Source organism: Carassius gibelio, chromosome B15, assembly GCF_023724105.1.
Source record: "Carassius gibelio isolate Cgi1373 ecotype wild population from Czech Republic chromosome B15, carGib1.2-hapl.c, whole genome shotgun sequence".
Classification (NCBI taxonomy): domain Eukaryota; kingdom Metazoa; phylum Chordata; class Actinopteri; order Cypriniformes; family Cyprinidae; genus Carassius; species Carassius gibelio.
In genome coordinates this window covers 19,830,773-19,843,696 of record NC_068410.1, presented here as the reverse complement: position 1 = coordinate 19,843,696, position 12,924 = coordinate 19,830,773, and the positions used below count along the sequence as shown (strand labels likewise).

General features: G+C 35.7%; 1 protein-coding gene across 2 annotated transcripts in view; it reads left to right on the top strand.

Moving 5' to 3' along the window:
* The window catches only part of npas1 (neuronal PAS domain protein 1), a 45,414-nt gene that overhangs the window by 19,544 nt on the left and 12,946 nt on the right, over positions 1-12,924 (top strand). For both annotated transcript variants that reach the window (XM_052576606.1, XM_052576607.1), the window contains exons 4-5: positions 7,721-7,788; positions 8,942-9,031. In XM_052576606.1, coding sequence (XP_052432566.1) covers positions 7,721-7,788; positions 8,942-9,031 — 158 coding nt within the window. The remainder of the gene's footprint in view (positions 1-7,720; positions 7,789-8,941; positions 9,032-12,924) is intronic.

Here is a 12,924-nt window from a genome sequence, read left to right as displayed (position 1 = left end):
GCAATGTTGTTATTGTTAACTAAAACTATTAAAACAAATTTCCTTTTGATTCAAATAGTTGAAGTAAAATAATAATATTAGTAGAAATATCATTCATTTTCATGTTTCATATTCTTGATCCTGTGCTCCATTACATAGTGCTTTGTTGTTTTTAGGATGGCAAAGAGTAAAACAATTTAGAATGATTTGTTTACGGTGTACGTCAATGTAAACATGATTGACATGGCCAATCAAATCAAAGATGACAGACTTTAATTTTTTCACCCAAGCCAAGTGTGAATTCCAGCACACTTCATTTTAAACATTAAGAGTGTGAGGTTCCTAAACATTCAATATTTGACCTTGACTGTATTCTGTTAAACAATAGATAATAATATAAAGGTATGCAACTTTTCAGTGATTCGGACAGGTGATTTGTGTTATGCATAATGGAATGTGACAGGACAAGAAATATTAACAGAGCCTTTTGGAAATATTAGTCGTGAATGGCAGTAAAGCGAAACGCTCACTCTATTACGTGACAATGACAACATGGCAGATGTAGTACGTCCAGATTACATTCCTACTACATAGCAGGGCCGTAACCATCATAAACAATAAGGGGGCAATGTTATGCTAATTAGATATAGCCAAATTCTTGCACAAATTCTTGCACTTCTCTGCTGCAGTCCATTAGACAGCACTCGGATTGTGAGTAGAATGGCAAAAAATGAAAAGTTAAATTTTATGCTGATCTGCCTCAGCAGTCTTTCAGCACTCGTCAATGTCAAAATAATTGAGATGGCCAATCAAATCAAGTCTGGGCCAAAGCATCAGTTTTAACATTGAAAGAGGTAAGATGGAAGTAGCGGAACATTTGACAGTGATATCCAAAGATACAAACTACTCAACTTTTTTTTCTCAAATATGGCCATTTTGAATATAAAATATGGTATTATTTAAGTGACTGATGTTATTCCTAACTGAAAATGAGAGGGACAAGAAACTTTTTGGGTTTTCAACATATTAAGCCCAAAGTATATTTGGTTTTATAAGTGTACACTAGTGTATATGAACAGTGCATGAAATTAGACGGTTCAAGTGAAGTATACTTTGGGTTATAAGCATGTAAATAAAGACGTATGTGCGTATAATTTTATTTGCCATTAGTTAAAAAATTATTACTTACCAACTAGAATTTGACCTAGAATTTTTTTCACAGTCATGTTTCTTAAGTAGAATTCATCCTAGAATGTCCTTCACTGTTCTATATTTCTTTATGATTTACTGAACAAAATGTCTCCCCCAGTCTTAAACACAGTTATGGACATGATATATAGAATGCACGTTTTAATGGTCACTAAGAATTGCTTATTCAAAATAAATATCTACTCAAAGAGTATGTGATTTAAGATGCAGCCACAAAAATCACAATAATAATGAACTTAGGGATATATCAGGGGCGTTTCCTCCAATGAGGAGGCAAGGGAGCCATTGCCAACATTAAAAAATATATCGATATAAATCACAAATTTTTCTAAAGAAACATTGTCCAACAGCAACACCAGTGGGTAAAGTTACAGTGGGACATCGTATCTCTCCCCTGAGCCCACTGGGTTTTAACAGACCTCATAAAGCATGTGGTGGGTTTGATGCGGGGTAATTGAGAATGAACAGGGGGAAATCACTCGAGAGGAGGCCGTGCCCCCATTGCAATATGATTGGATATGGCTGGTTATGTTAGGCTGTGATTGGTTCATGCAATAAACCCCGCCTCTTGTGTTTTTGCACATTCACAAATCAGTCTGAATGAACAATACTATAAAGTTACTGGGAAGCCTAATTTATAAGAAGTAAACAATGCATACTTATATATAAACACATATATAACCACTTTGTTGCATCAAAATAATACTTGAAAATTTGATCTGGGGGAGTTTTTAGTGAGTAATCAGCTTGGTGAAAGTCTGTGACCAGTTTTTCCCAGAGCTTTGATGACTGATGATCCAAAAAATAAAAAAAATAAAAATACTTAAAAGTTAACAATTGAAAAGAATAGTCCACAAATAAAATATAGTTTAAATTGTTATTGCCTTGAGTTAGCATTTTGGAATAATTGTGAAATGCTTAAAAATACACTTAAAGCTGCAGTAGGTAACTTTTGTGAATATATATTTTTTTTACATATTTGTTAAACCTGTCATTATGTCCTGACAGTAGAAAATGAGACAGATAATCTATGAAAAAATCAAGCTCCTCTGGCTCCTCCCAGTGGTCCTATTGCCAGTTGCAGTTACAGACTGCTCCCGGTAAGAAAACAACCAATCAGAGCTGCGGTCCGTAACTTTGTTTGTGTTCAAAATGTAGAAAAATGTATATAATAAGCGAGTACACCATGAATCCATTTTCCAAACCGTGTTTTTGGCTTGTCCTGAATCACTAGGGTGCACCTATAATAAGTGTTTATATTCTGACTATTTTAGATTGCTTCGGGGATACCGCGGCGGAGTAACCCAGTACCTTTGTGATTCTTCATAGACATAAACAGAGAGAAGTAGTTCCGGCTACGATGTTCTTCCGCAAGACGCAAGCAGTTCTGTTTATTAACTGCTAGAGCGTCAAAAGTTCCCTACCGCAGCTTTAACTTGATGCGATTCAAACTTGGCTTTATCAGATAGAATATCGATTACATCGTTAATGTAGAAATCTAAAAAAATAAATTATTTCTGATAGTGTAAGTAAAGTTTAACCAAGCAATTGTTAGTGGAACAAAAAAGTAACTTTGAAGACTATGCCTCACGTCAGAAGAGATTTTTGTTTTTCTTTGCTGAAAATGACAAAGGCTTAATTTAAAAATGGCACGCTGCTATTTTATCGCGTTTAGTGACTGGTTAAACTGAACTGCGAGTGGTTAGTAGATAAGATGCCTGGGGGTTTACGTTTGCTGGAGTGAACTGTTGTGTCTCTTCGTCCGCACTGCAGGAATGTGAGGCCGGGCCGGACGGAGACGACGGGTGCGAGCCGAGCGGGGGAGGGGCGGCTGTGTGCTCCGGTGGGGGGCTGGTATGGCTTTTGTCTGCTTCCCACGTTTCAAAACCAGGACTGAAAAATGAATAGACAGAGGAAAATCAATTGCATGACCTTCACACAGGGCGAGAGTGAAAGAGGGAGGAAGAGAGAGGGGAAGAGATGGGGAGGGCGAGCTGAGGAGTAATGGAGGGACGATGAGGGACAAGAGGAAAAGTAAAATGGCTGTGACACAAAAAAAGTGATATTTTATCTCTCTTTATGCGCTGTGTGTATGCATGTGTTGTGTGTGTGCGAGTGTGTAGTTCTGCAGGCTCTGCCAGGGAATGACAGTCTTTATGGATAATGGGGTGATTAAACCTTTTATGTCCGACCGTCAGACCTATGGCCCTTAAAAGGATACATGCACATATATTAGCGCACAGTGTATGCGGATCAGCAGATCAAGTACAAAACAAGCGGCTTCAGTTCCAAACTATTTTGGTACAGTTTGTTCGTGGCATTTGGCAAGTCAAGCATCACTGTTACTGTTGCTCATATTTGGGGGCAGTGATTTAAATGACCTCTTAACCCTCAGTATTAAAATATGGTGCACAACTCCTCCACAACAGTTCGTTCTGCAGACTTGCGGCTTGCGGTTACTTTTAATAGTGACACAAATAAATACATACATTTTATAATACCATCTTTTTGAACATGTTTAATCAGTTTGTTCTTAAGACAAGCAAACAAAATAAAATAAAATTAAAAATAAAATAGTTAAAAAATAGAAATTAACTAGATTTTATGAAAACATGCCTTATTTTATTACATTTTATTGACAGTTATATTGAAATTTTTTCCAAACCTGTATTATTTTTATTTTCCAGTAACATATAATCAGTATAATATCTTATTATATTATAATACCTTTGTATTATATATATTACTATTATATAATATATTATTAATATTTTTTATATTTATAATAATTATATTTATCATTAATTATTAATATTACAATATTATATTTTCTTAAAATATTAATATTATTAAAATATAACTATAATATTTGTTTATATAAACAGTCTCATTCTTAAAACAACAACAAAAAATCTGTTAAATTAGATCAATATTTATAAAAAAAAATATTCATTTGCTTAAATTTAAATAAATAAAATAAATTAATTAAATATATCATACTCCTATTTTAAAATAAGAAATACAAATTCAAATAAATATTTTTAAAAAACAATTTAGGGGTGGTTTATTATTAAAGCAACAATTTTTGAATTGTATTGGTGCAGGTTGAAAAAATGGAGCTATTGCTATAATTTTAAAGACAAAGTACTGTCAGTGTGAATATAAGTACAGTTTCAGAAGAATTTTGAACAGGTTAAGATTTTCTCTCATTTTCTTTAGTCCAGGTTCACACTGTTGTGTTTTTGACTTTCACACTGTCTTTCTCTTTCTCCTTTCACTTGTTTCTCATGCTCTCCCTCCTTCCAGCTCTCTGTGTCTGTCTCTCTCTATCTCTCTCCTATTTTCAGGCATTTAAAGCACTGAGGGCTTTTAAGGGACGTTAATTGCACTCAAATTATGTTCGACCGTGCTAGGAGAGAGGTAACAGCTGAGAGAGAGAGAGAGAGAGAGAGAGAGAAAGGATAATTGCAGCGGAGAGGGACATTGTGACTGGAGATGCTTTGGTCTGTCTGAGAGTCATTGCTCCTGTCTCCGTGCGTGAGGTTCGAGGTGGGGGGAGCGCCCTGTCGATCGGCCTACGATTCCCATCAGCCAACTGGATTGAGCAAACTAACACCAAATGAAAGGCCAACCTCGCAGTTCCCATAGTAACCTTCGAACTCGGTTAAAAGGTTGTCAGCTTGAAAGAGGGGGAGAAGGAAACGAGAATGAAGAAAGAAATGAAAGCGAGTCAAAGTGAGCTGGGTGTGGAGGAGAAGAAAGTCAAATGACTTCAGTTATTTCATTCTTTATTGTGATTCAGCGCCCCAGACACCCTCAAAGCTGACCCAAACGTCAAGGTGGAATTATGACAGCTGACTCCTTAAAGAAAAGACCCTAAAGCAAATAGAGATATATAATAAATAAATAAATATATAATAAATCAAGGAAATGGTGCACTGAATGGTGCATATGTATCTATTTATTTATAATTTGTATAATTAATTCATAAACTAAAATAATGTGTGTGTGTGTGTGTGTGTGTGTGTGTGCGTGTATATATATTTTTTTTATGATGATGATGATGATGATGATTATTATTATTAATATTATATATATATATATATATAATTTACATTTTCCAGTGAAAAATAACTGAATAATAATAATAATAGTATTTAATGTATCTGAAATACATTTAAAGTACCTTATTTTTTATAATGTAAAATAATATTGTTTTTAAAGATTTTTCTTTCTAAATGAGATTAAACCTTCTAAAACAATGCATACATATGCATGTATATTTTATTTTAATTTATTCAAATTAAAGTAAATAAAACTAAAATATAAAATATTTATATATGATAGATAGACAGATGGATAGATAGATAGATTATTATTTAAATATCCAGATGAAGAAGGCAGATCATTAAGTATCCACTACTAACCGATCAGCTATATCGATAGAGACCTGTTTACCCGCAGGCTTAGAAACAACACCATCATTGGGCCCGGTTCGACTTCGCATTAGCCTCTGCTGTAGCGGTTGACTTTGGGAAATGAGGGCCGACTATTGTCCATCCATCAGGCAGTATGGGTCCTGTCAGGCCTGCCCTATAGCTGGACTGCATCACTCACAGAGTCTGTGGGAAGACCCTCAGTGTTTGGATGAGGGGGGGTTGCTAAAGTATTCAATCGTCAACATGCATTTGACCCCCAAAGACGAACAAGCAGTGCTCTGTGTACCCACACACACTGAGTGGTGATCCCGCTCTCTGTGCCAAACCCCCTTTTCAGGCCTCTGAATGGGACAGACTCATTGATATTCCTGTGAGGGGACCCCATTCTTAAAGTGCCTCTGAGTTTTGGGGTGTGTGGTTTGGTGCAGGGACACATTTATGTGTTATTTTCAGTGTTCTGATGTCAAAAGAAAGAGATCACCAAAAATATAGTTTACTTTTTCTTCAGTAGAACCAAAAAGGAGATATTTTGTGAATTGTCCTGGCTGCTCTTTTCCTAACAGTGAAAATGGATGGGAACAATTAAGCTCCAAAACTGAAAAGAGCACCGTAAAAGTGGTCTATATATGACTCTTGCACTATATTAATTCTTTTCTAGAGCCTATGAATGAAATGTATGTCATTCTTCACTAAACATCTTTCCCAACACCATAAAATAATGAAATAATGTCAAATTAAACGTTTACTTTTAAAGTACATTTAAAATACATACTAAAACACATGTAAAGTCCTTGGTTATAATTTATATAACTTATGTAACTTTAGTGTTACTGTAATATTTCTAATTAATATTTGCTAAATTATTACGACTTCATGACACACGAGTATATTTCAGTTTAACATAAATGCAGTACAGTTCAACCATATTTCATATTCAATAGGATTATGATAATTACATATTAAGATAGACTTAAATCCTACTAAAGTGCTTGAAGTAGCTAATTGTTTTTGATATTAATTTTAGCTATAATGCTTCTTCGTTTAATTTTAATTAACATGCAGTTAAGTGTCCAAGAACATTACATTTGGGTTACACTTGAGTACTGTTTCCCTAATAAATACTGCTGAAGTGAACATAATGGTTGACATGAAGGCGAATTTACATTTTTAGGTGCACCATACCTTTGATTTCTGTATCTGTTCTGTCTCGCTGAATGCTTCTTCCTGAAGCTAGGTATTTTTTTTAAGTGAACGCTTGTATTTTGGCAGGAGTACAGGAAAAAGGTTTGGAGAAATGAGCTCAGGTCTGTCTCCCGTTTAGTAGCAACTCAGACAAACGCTGTCATCCTCTCTCAAAACACTTACAGTATTGATTGCCACAAGCATCCCAGCCACACACACACACACACACACACACAGACATCCTGCTGCGAGTGGATTTCAGCTGGGCTTCCACAGCGGAGATCAGAGGCTGGCATGTTTGAAATGCACCACCGATGTCATTCATGTGATTTGTAAATGTATTTGTTTTGTGATGGCAGGCTGCACAGGATGCTATTGTGTGCTGAGGGTGAATTAGCATGTCTCTGTCGGTGTTATAAGCTCCATAAACAGCAAGCAGTTTGACCCAGAACCGGCCCACATCTGGCCCGTGTGAAATCCATGCGGGCCAAATGTGGGCCAGATCTAAGCCGAAACTGCTTGCTGTCTGATAGTCTCTCTGAAACAGCAGTAAAGAACTGGGAAGTTCTGTATTAACAGCAGCTTGTAAGCCATCATCAGCCGTTTCCTCCTGTAGTAACCAAACAGTGTGACTGTCAGGATGTTTTTGAGAATATTATAATTGTAGGATTCGTGTTAAAGAGCTTGGAGTTGTTCTTTGCTTGTATGTTTATTTCATCACAATAATACTACATCAAAAAATAAGTTACTTTTAGTGATTCATTGATCTGTTTAGGTTGATGTGGGTTTTGTTGAATTCGATATAAATTTAATTGGATAGCTCTTTTTACATTTACAGTATGCTTCTGTCGAAATGACAAACATGTTTGGCTTTAAATAACTTTTTTAAACTTTTTTTTTTTTTTGTGCAGTGCGAAGAACAAGCCATTCGTTGGTGACTGACATATTTGAACAGCACCTGGGAGCTCATCTTCTACAGGTAACATTTTTTTTTTTTACATTTACAGACGTTAATGTTATGAACAATATTCATGTGTGTGTGTATATATATATATATATATATATATATATATATATATATATATATATATATATATATATATATATATATATATATATATATATATATATATATATATATGAATCTGGACATCTGACTTGAAAAGAGCGATTTGTAGGAGACAAAAATAAATAAATAAATGAAATATTATTAAAGGTTACCTTGAGAAATTGTTCAGAGACGGACGGCGCTGATAGAAATCAAATTAACACTTCTGAAAATCCTTATGATTCTTTGTCTCGTCCTCTGTCAGTAATAACTAGATAATTGCGCTTTATTTCCAGCATTCCCGTCATTCCGGTCCACTCTCATTTGCATAGTGAACTCGTCACTCGCATAAATTACCACCGTCAGTCTCAACTAAAGTGCCCACTCTGCTTCATTCGTGCCTGTGTGTTATTACAATTAATATAATTCCATAAATGAGTCCTTTAATGGGGTGACTGTATGCTTTTCATCTTTTCAACAGCCAGCGCTGTTCTGATGCGCCAGAGTTTATTCTGAAGCTGTTGTGGTTTCTCTCTAAATCAGTCTGATTCTTGGCTCATGTTGTTTTTGCTTTGATGTCGACGCTTGTGTCTGCAGTTCGAGTCCATATAAATCTTGAGATTTGTTCAGAAGTGTTGTGTTGCTGCTCAGGATTGATTCAGTTAAGTCTGGAAATGTCCTCACTTTATATCTCGTGTTTCTGGGATGCTGAAATGGATAAAACAGCGTTCACTAACAGTTTAACTTCTATAATGTTGCTAAATGAAATCAATGATGAATGACAAAATATTGGATAATCAGTGATGAAGAAAATTTGATTTTATCATTTAACTATTACATCATGAAAAGTGGAGTCTATATGAAATAGTAGCTCAAATAAAAGAAAAGAAAAGAGGGTTTGGTGACAGAAAATGAAAAATAAAGTATTTTAACTACTTTTTACTTGTTATTTTTAAGAAAGTTAAATTATGACAATTTTGATTTCTTATTAATATTAGACATCACGTGTACTTTGTGTTGTGTTGTGCAAAACTTTGCCTTTCAGTTAGAATAGACTTATTAGAAATACTTTTTCTCTTTGCAGTCTCTGGATGGATTTGTGTTCGTGGTCAGTCAGGAAGGACGATTTCTTTATATCTCAGAGACTGTTTCCATCTACCTTGGCCTTTCACAGGTGAGACCAACACATTTAGAAACTGTAGCATACTTTATGTTTGGGCTGGTTATTTAATCTGTTAATTTTGTGCAACTAGTTATTTCGGTAACACCTTACAATAAGGTTTTAATTTGTTAACATTAGATAACCACATTGGGTAACATGAACTAAATACTATTTAAAAATGAAGTAAAGTTTTATCTTTTAAAATGATCTATTGTACTTTGGATATAAACATGTACAGTTGTATTTTTATTAACATAAACAAAAATGAAAGAATGCTGGGCTCAAATGCATTTGCTCGGTGTAAGTCAATGCATTAACTGACATGAATTAATGGGACCTTATTGTAAAGTATTATTATAATAATTATTATTTTAAATAAACCCTGTCTTGAAACAATAATATCTAAAAACATGGCACTCATGGCGTGAGACACTAAATTTTTTTTACACAAAACCCAAAGACACATAGACTAATAATTATAATATTATAAATGAGTAAATTATTAGTAATAATAATAAGTAAAATATTATTATTATTAATAAAACTAAATGTGTAATTCATGTATTAGCTATAGTAATTAATGTATCATTATAATTAAATACAATGCAATATATATATATATATATATATATATATATATATGTGTATATGTATATATATATATATATATATATATATATATATATATATATATATATATATATATATATATATATATATATATATATTTTTTTTTTTTTTTTAATCTAAAATTATATTTGTGTAATAACAGATTAAATGCAAGGAATAATTTTTGTGTGGATGATCGATGTGTCAATCTTGGGCAAACATTTAAATATGCAATTAATGCGATTGATTCATTAGTTGACATATTTTGCAATTCAAATCTGAAATCGATTGACAGGCCTAGTTTGTGTTATAAAAGACCTGCATATACTTTCATCTGTGTTCATGTATGATTGTGTTTTTTGTGTCGTGTGAATCTCCCTGTGTCCCTGTGCTCATTTCTCCTGCTCTCTTCCTCTCCTGAGCCTCTGGCCTCTCCAGGTGCTTTCTCTCTGTTGATTGCCTGTGGCCTCTTGTACAGGGAATGTTAAGTCCTGCCATTTCACCCAGATGCATAAATAATAACAGTAATTACTCGCACAGCAATCAAAGCGTCGCTCCAGCGAGCCGGGGTCTGTCTCGGGAACAAATCGATAGACATCTTAAAAGCCACATTGATTGTGTGGCAAAAAAGAATATACACACACACACAAACACACTCTGATGGGTGTGAGGAGGGGGGGATGGGAGGAAAGATATTAGATGTGAATGAGTTCGGGTGGTTGAGGAAAACAAGTGGAATTGTGAGTGGTCAGTGATCTTGCCATTTCATTATTGACAAGCTCAGATTACTGAATACCTGTGCGAAAAGGACATGTACTCAAAATAAGCTTTATCTTGTCTTTTTTTTCTAATTTGAAGTCTGAGTTACTTTATCCCAATGTATGGACTGACAACTCTTGTGTTGCCATGTAGAGCAAAATCGGGAGTGTGTGCACTTTGTGAACATGATCTTACTGTAGTTCCAGACTGAGGCCTTGTTTACACTAGTGCGTTTTTGTTTTAAAACGCATAACTTTTGCTACGGTTACGCCTATCGTTTACACTACTCCGGTGTTTTCGACCCTCGAAAACGGAGACTTTTGAAAACGCTGCAGACAGCGTTTTAGTTTGAAAACTCTGGGGTTGCGTATCAGTGTAAACGGACCAAAGCGGAAACTTTTGAAAAACGATGGCATGGCTTCCCCAAGCGCCAACCTCCCACTCTCTCTCATGAGGCCAATAGGGAAGTTATTAAAACTGTAATTCATCGACTGGCCGCTTGAGGCTGGCCGCAGAAGGGAATCAGTCCCATAGACTCCCCATGTTAAAATGCCCAACTTTACAGCAGAAAAAAAACATGTTTACAGACTGGTGCAAAAAATTATTTTGGTCTAAACAGCTAATTTTGCCCTTCATGACAACTGTGAGGGGGGTGAATTTTTTTTTATAACTCATCCGTTTAAATTATATTAAGACTTAAAGTTCTGCATAATTGAGGGCGTGGCCACTTGAGTGACAGGTGGATTGCCGCTGCTGACACTGCCGCCATGCTAGGTGGGCGTGGCTTCAGCAAGTAGCTCCCGCCTTTTTGCCCATTTTTGATTGTCCGGGAGAGTCACGCGGTGACGCGCTGCCAAGATGACAATGACCCGCTCTGTACACTTTAGGATTCAAAAACCAGGGGGGCAGGGTTTCATATTTTATTGAAGCAGACCTGGGCGCCGCCATTGGTTAGCAGACCCCCACCTGCTGTTAGCATTCCATTGACTCCCATTCATTTTGGCCTCACTCTGACAGCAAATAACTTTACATATGAGGCGTTTAAAGACTCCATTAATTCCATAAATTATTTCTAAAAAAATACAAAAATGTATAAAAGGCTCCATTACCTTGTATCTTACGTTATGGTCCCATAGAAGCAGTTTTTGTAAAAAATAGGCTAATGATTGTGTCATAACCTAGCGACTTTCTATTGGATATATACTAAATATTTAATTAGAATTACTATTATTATTATTAATTATCATTAACTTTTATTGAATATATTACACTGGACTATTTGTATTGATGGTTTTTCTCTATTCAATGATGTGTGTATATTTATAGCTAAAAATGTCATGTCCGCAACCTTGAATTCTTTCACTGATCTTTGCACAGTGCATTCTGGCATTATTTTACCATTTCAGTTTGTTATTTTTATTCATTTTAGAATATTGTACTCCTCTGTGACAATCCGATTCGAGGAGCAGAAAGAGCTGTTGTATAAAAGATTTATAACATATAATTCTGAACTATAAAATAAACGGGACTTGTTTTATTTTTGTATACAAAAACAATTCCAAGCGCTTCAAAAGCCCAAGATCAGAAGGCTTTTAGAATCACAAACATTTCAGTTCAGTCAAGTGCGTCCAACTGCTGCCGGTTTACACACCCACGGTCCTTCACTCCGGCCTCTGTCTGGGTCTCAGAGGTCACGCAGGAGGAGATCCATTAACTGTAAGCATAAGACCTCACTTGTTACCTTGTGTCAGAGGTCATGACACGCCATCGTATATAGAGCCATCCGTTCTGGTTAATCTCTGTGACCTCTCCAAAGACAGTAGGGTTCCTTAGGTGGATTAGACAGGGTCAGGGACCTTGAGAGCGGGATGATGCGCCTGCTTCTAGGATGCTTGCCCTGCAGAAGCCTGGATGGAGGTCTAGGAGCTTAGCCTCTCGTCTCCTCTCCACGGCCAAAGCCACAGAAATGTGGAGGGGCGTATGGGGTGGGAAATTGATCCTGGGCTGGTTAGTATGCAGTCCCATCACCTTGCCTCCTCCCCATCTCTTCCTCTACCTCCTCTTGCTCCTCTCCCATCAGTCAGAAGCAGACTGAGAGAGTGTTGTGGACAACTGCCCGGACGCCTCATACATATTAAATCCTAGCTATTATTTATATCATGTCTTCTCTCTCTCTCTCTCTCTCTCTCTCTCTCTTTCTCTCTCTCTCTCTCTCTCTCTCTCTCTCCCTAACTCTCTTCTTAACACTTACCAACAACCTTTTCTCACTTCTTCTATTTCTCATTCCTCTTTCAGCATCTCTCTGGTTCTTTGCAGATCTTTTCTACTGACGTCGGCTTTTCAAACAAATCATTCTTTTGGGTTCTTATTATGGCTGTCAGAAGGTAATAAAGAAATTCAGAAAAAATAAGGATGCATAAAAATATCAAATGTAGTAGAATAATTAAATATGATTTCCGTTTGTATGATCAAATTGTAGATATTTATTTGCTAAAAAAAATACGGGGGAAATAGGCATATTGTGAAATATTATTTGT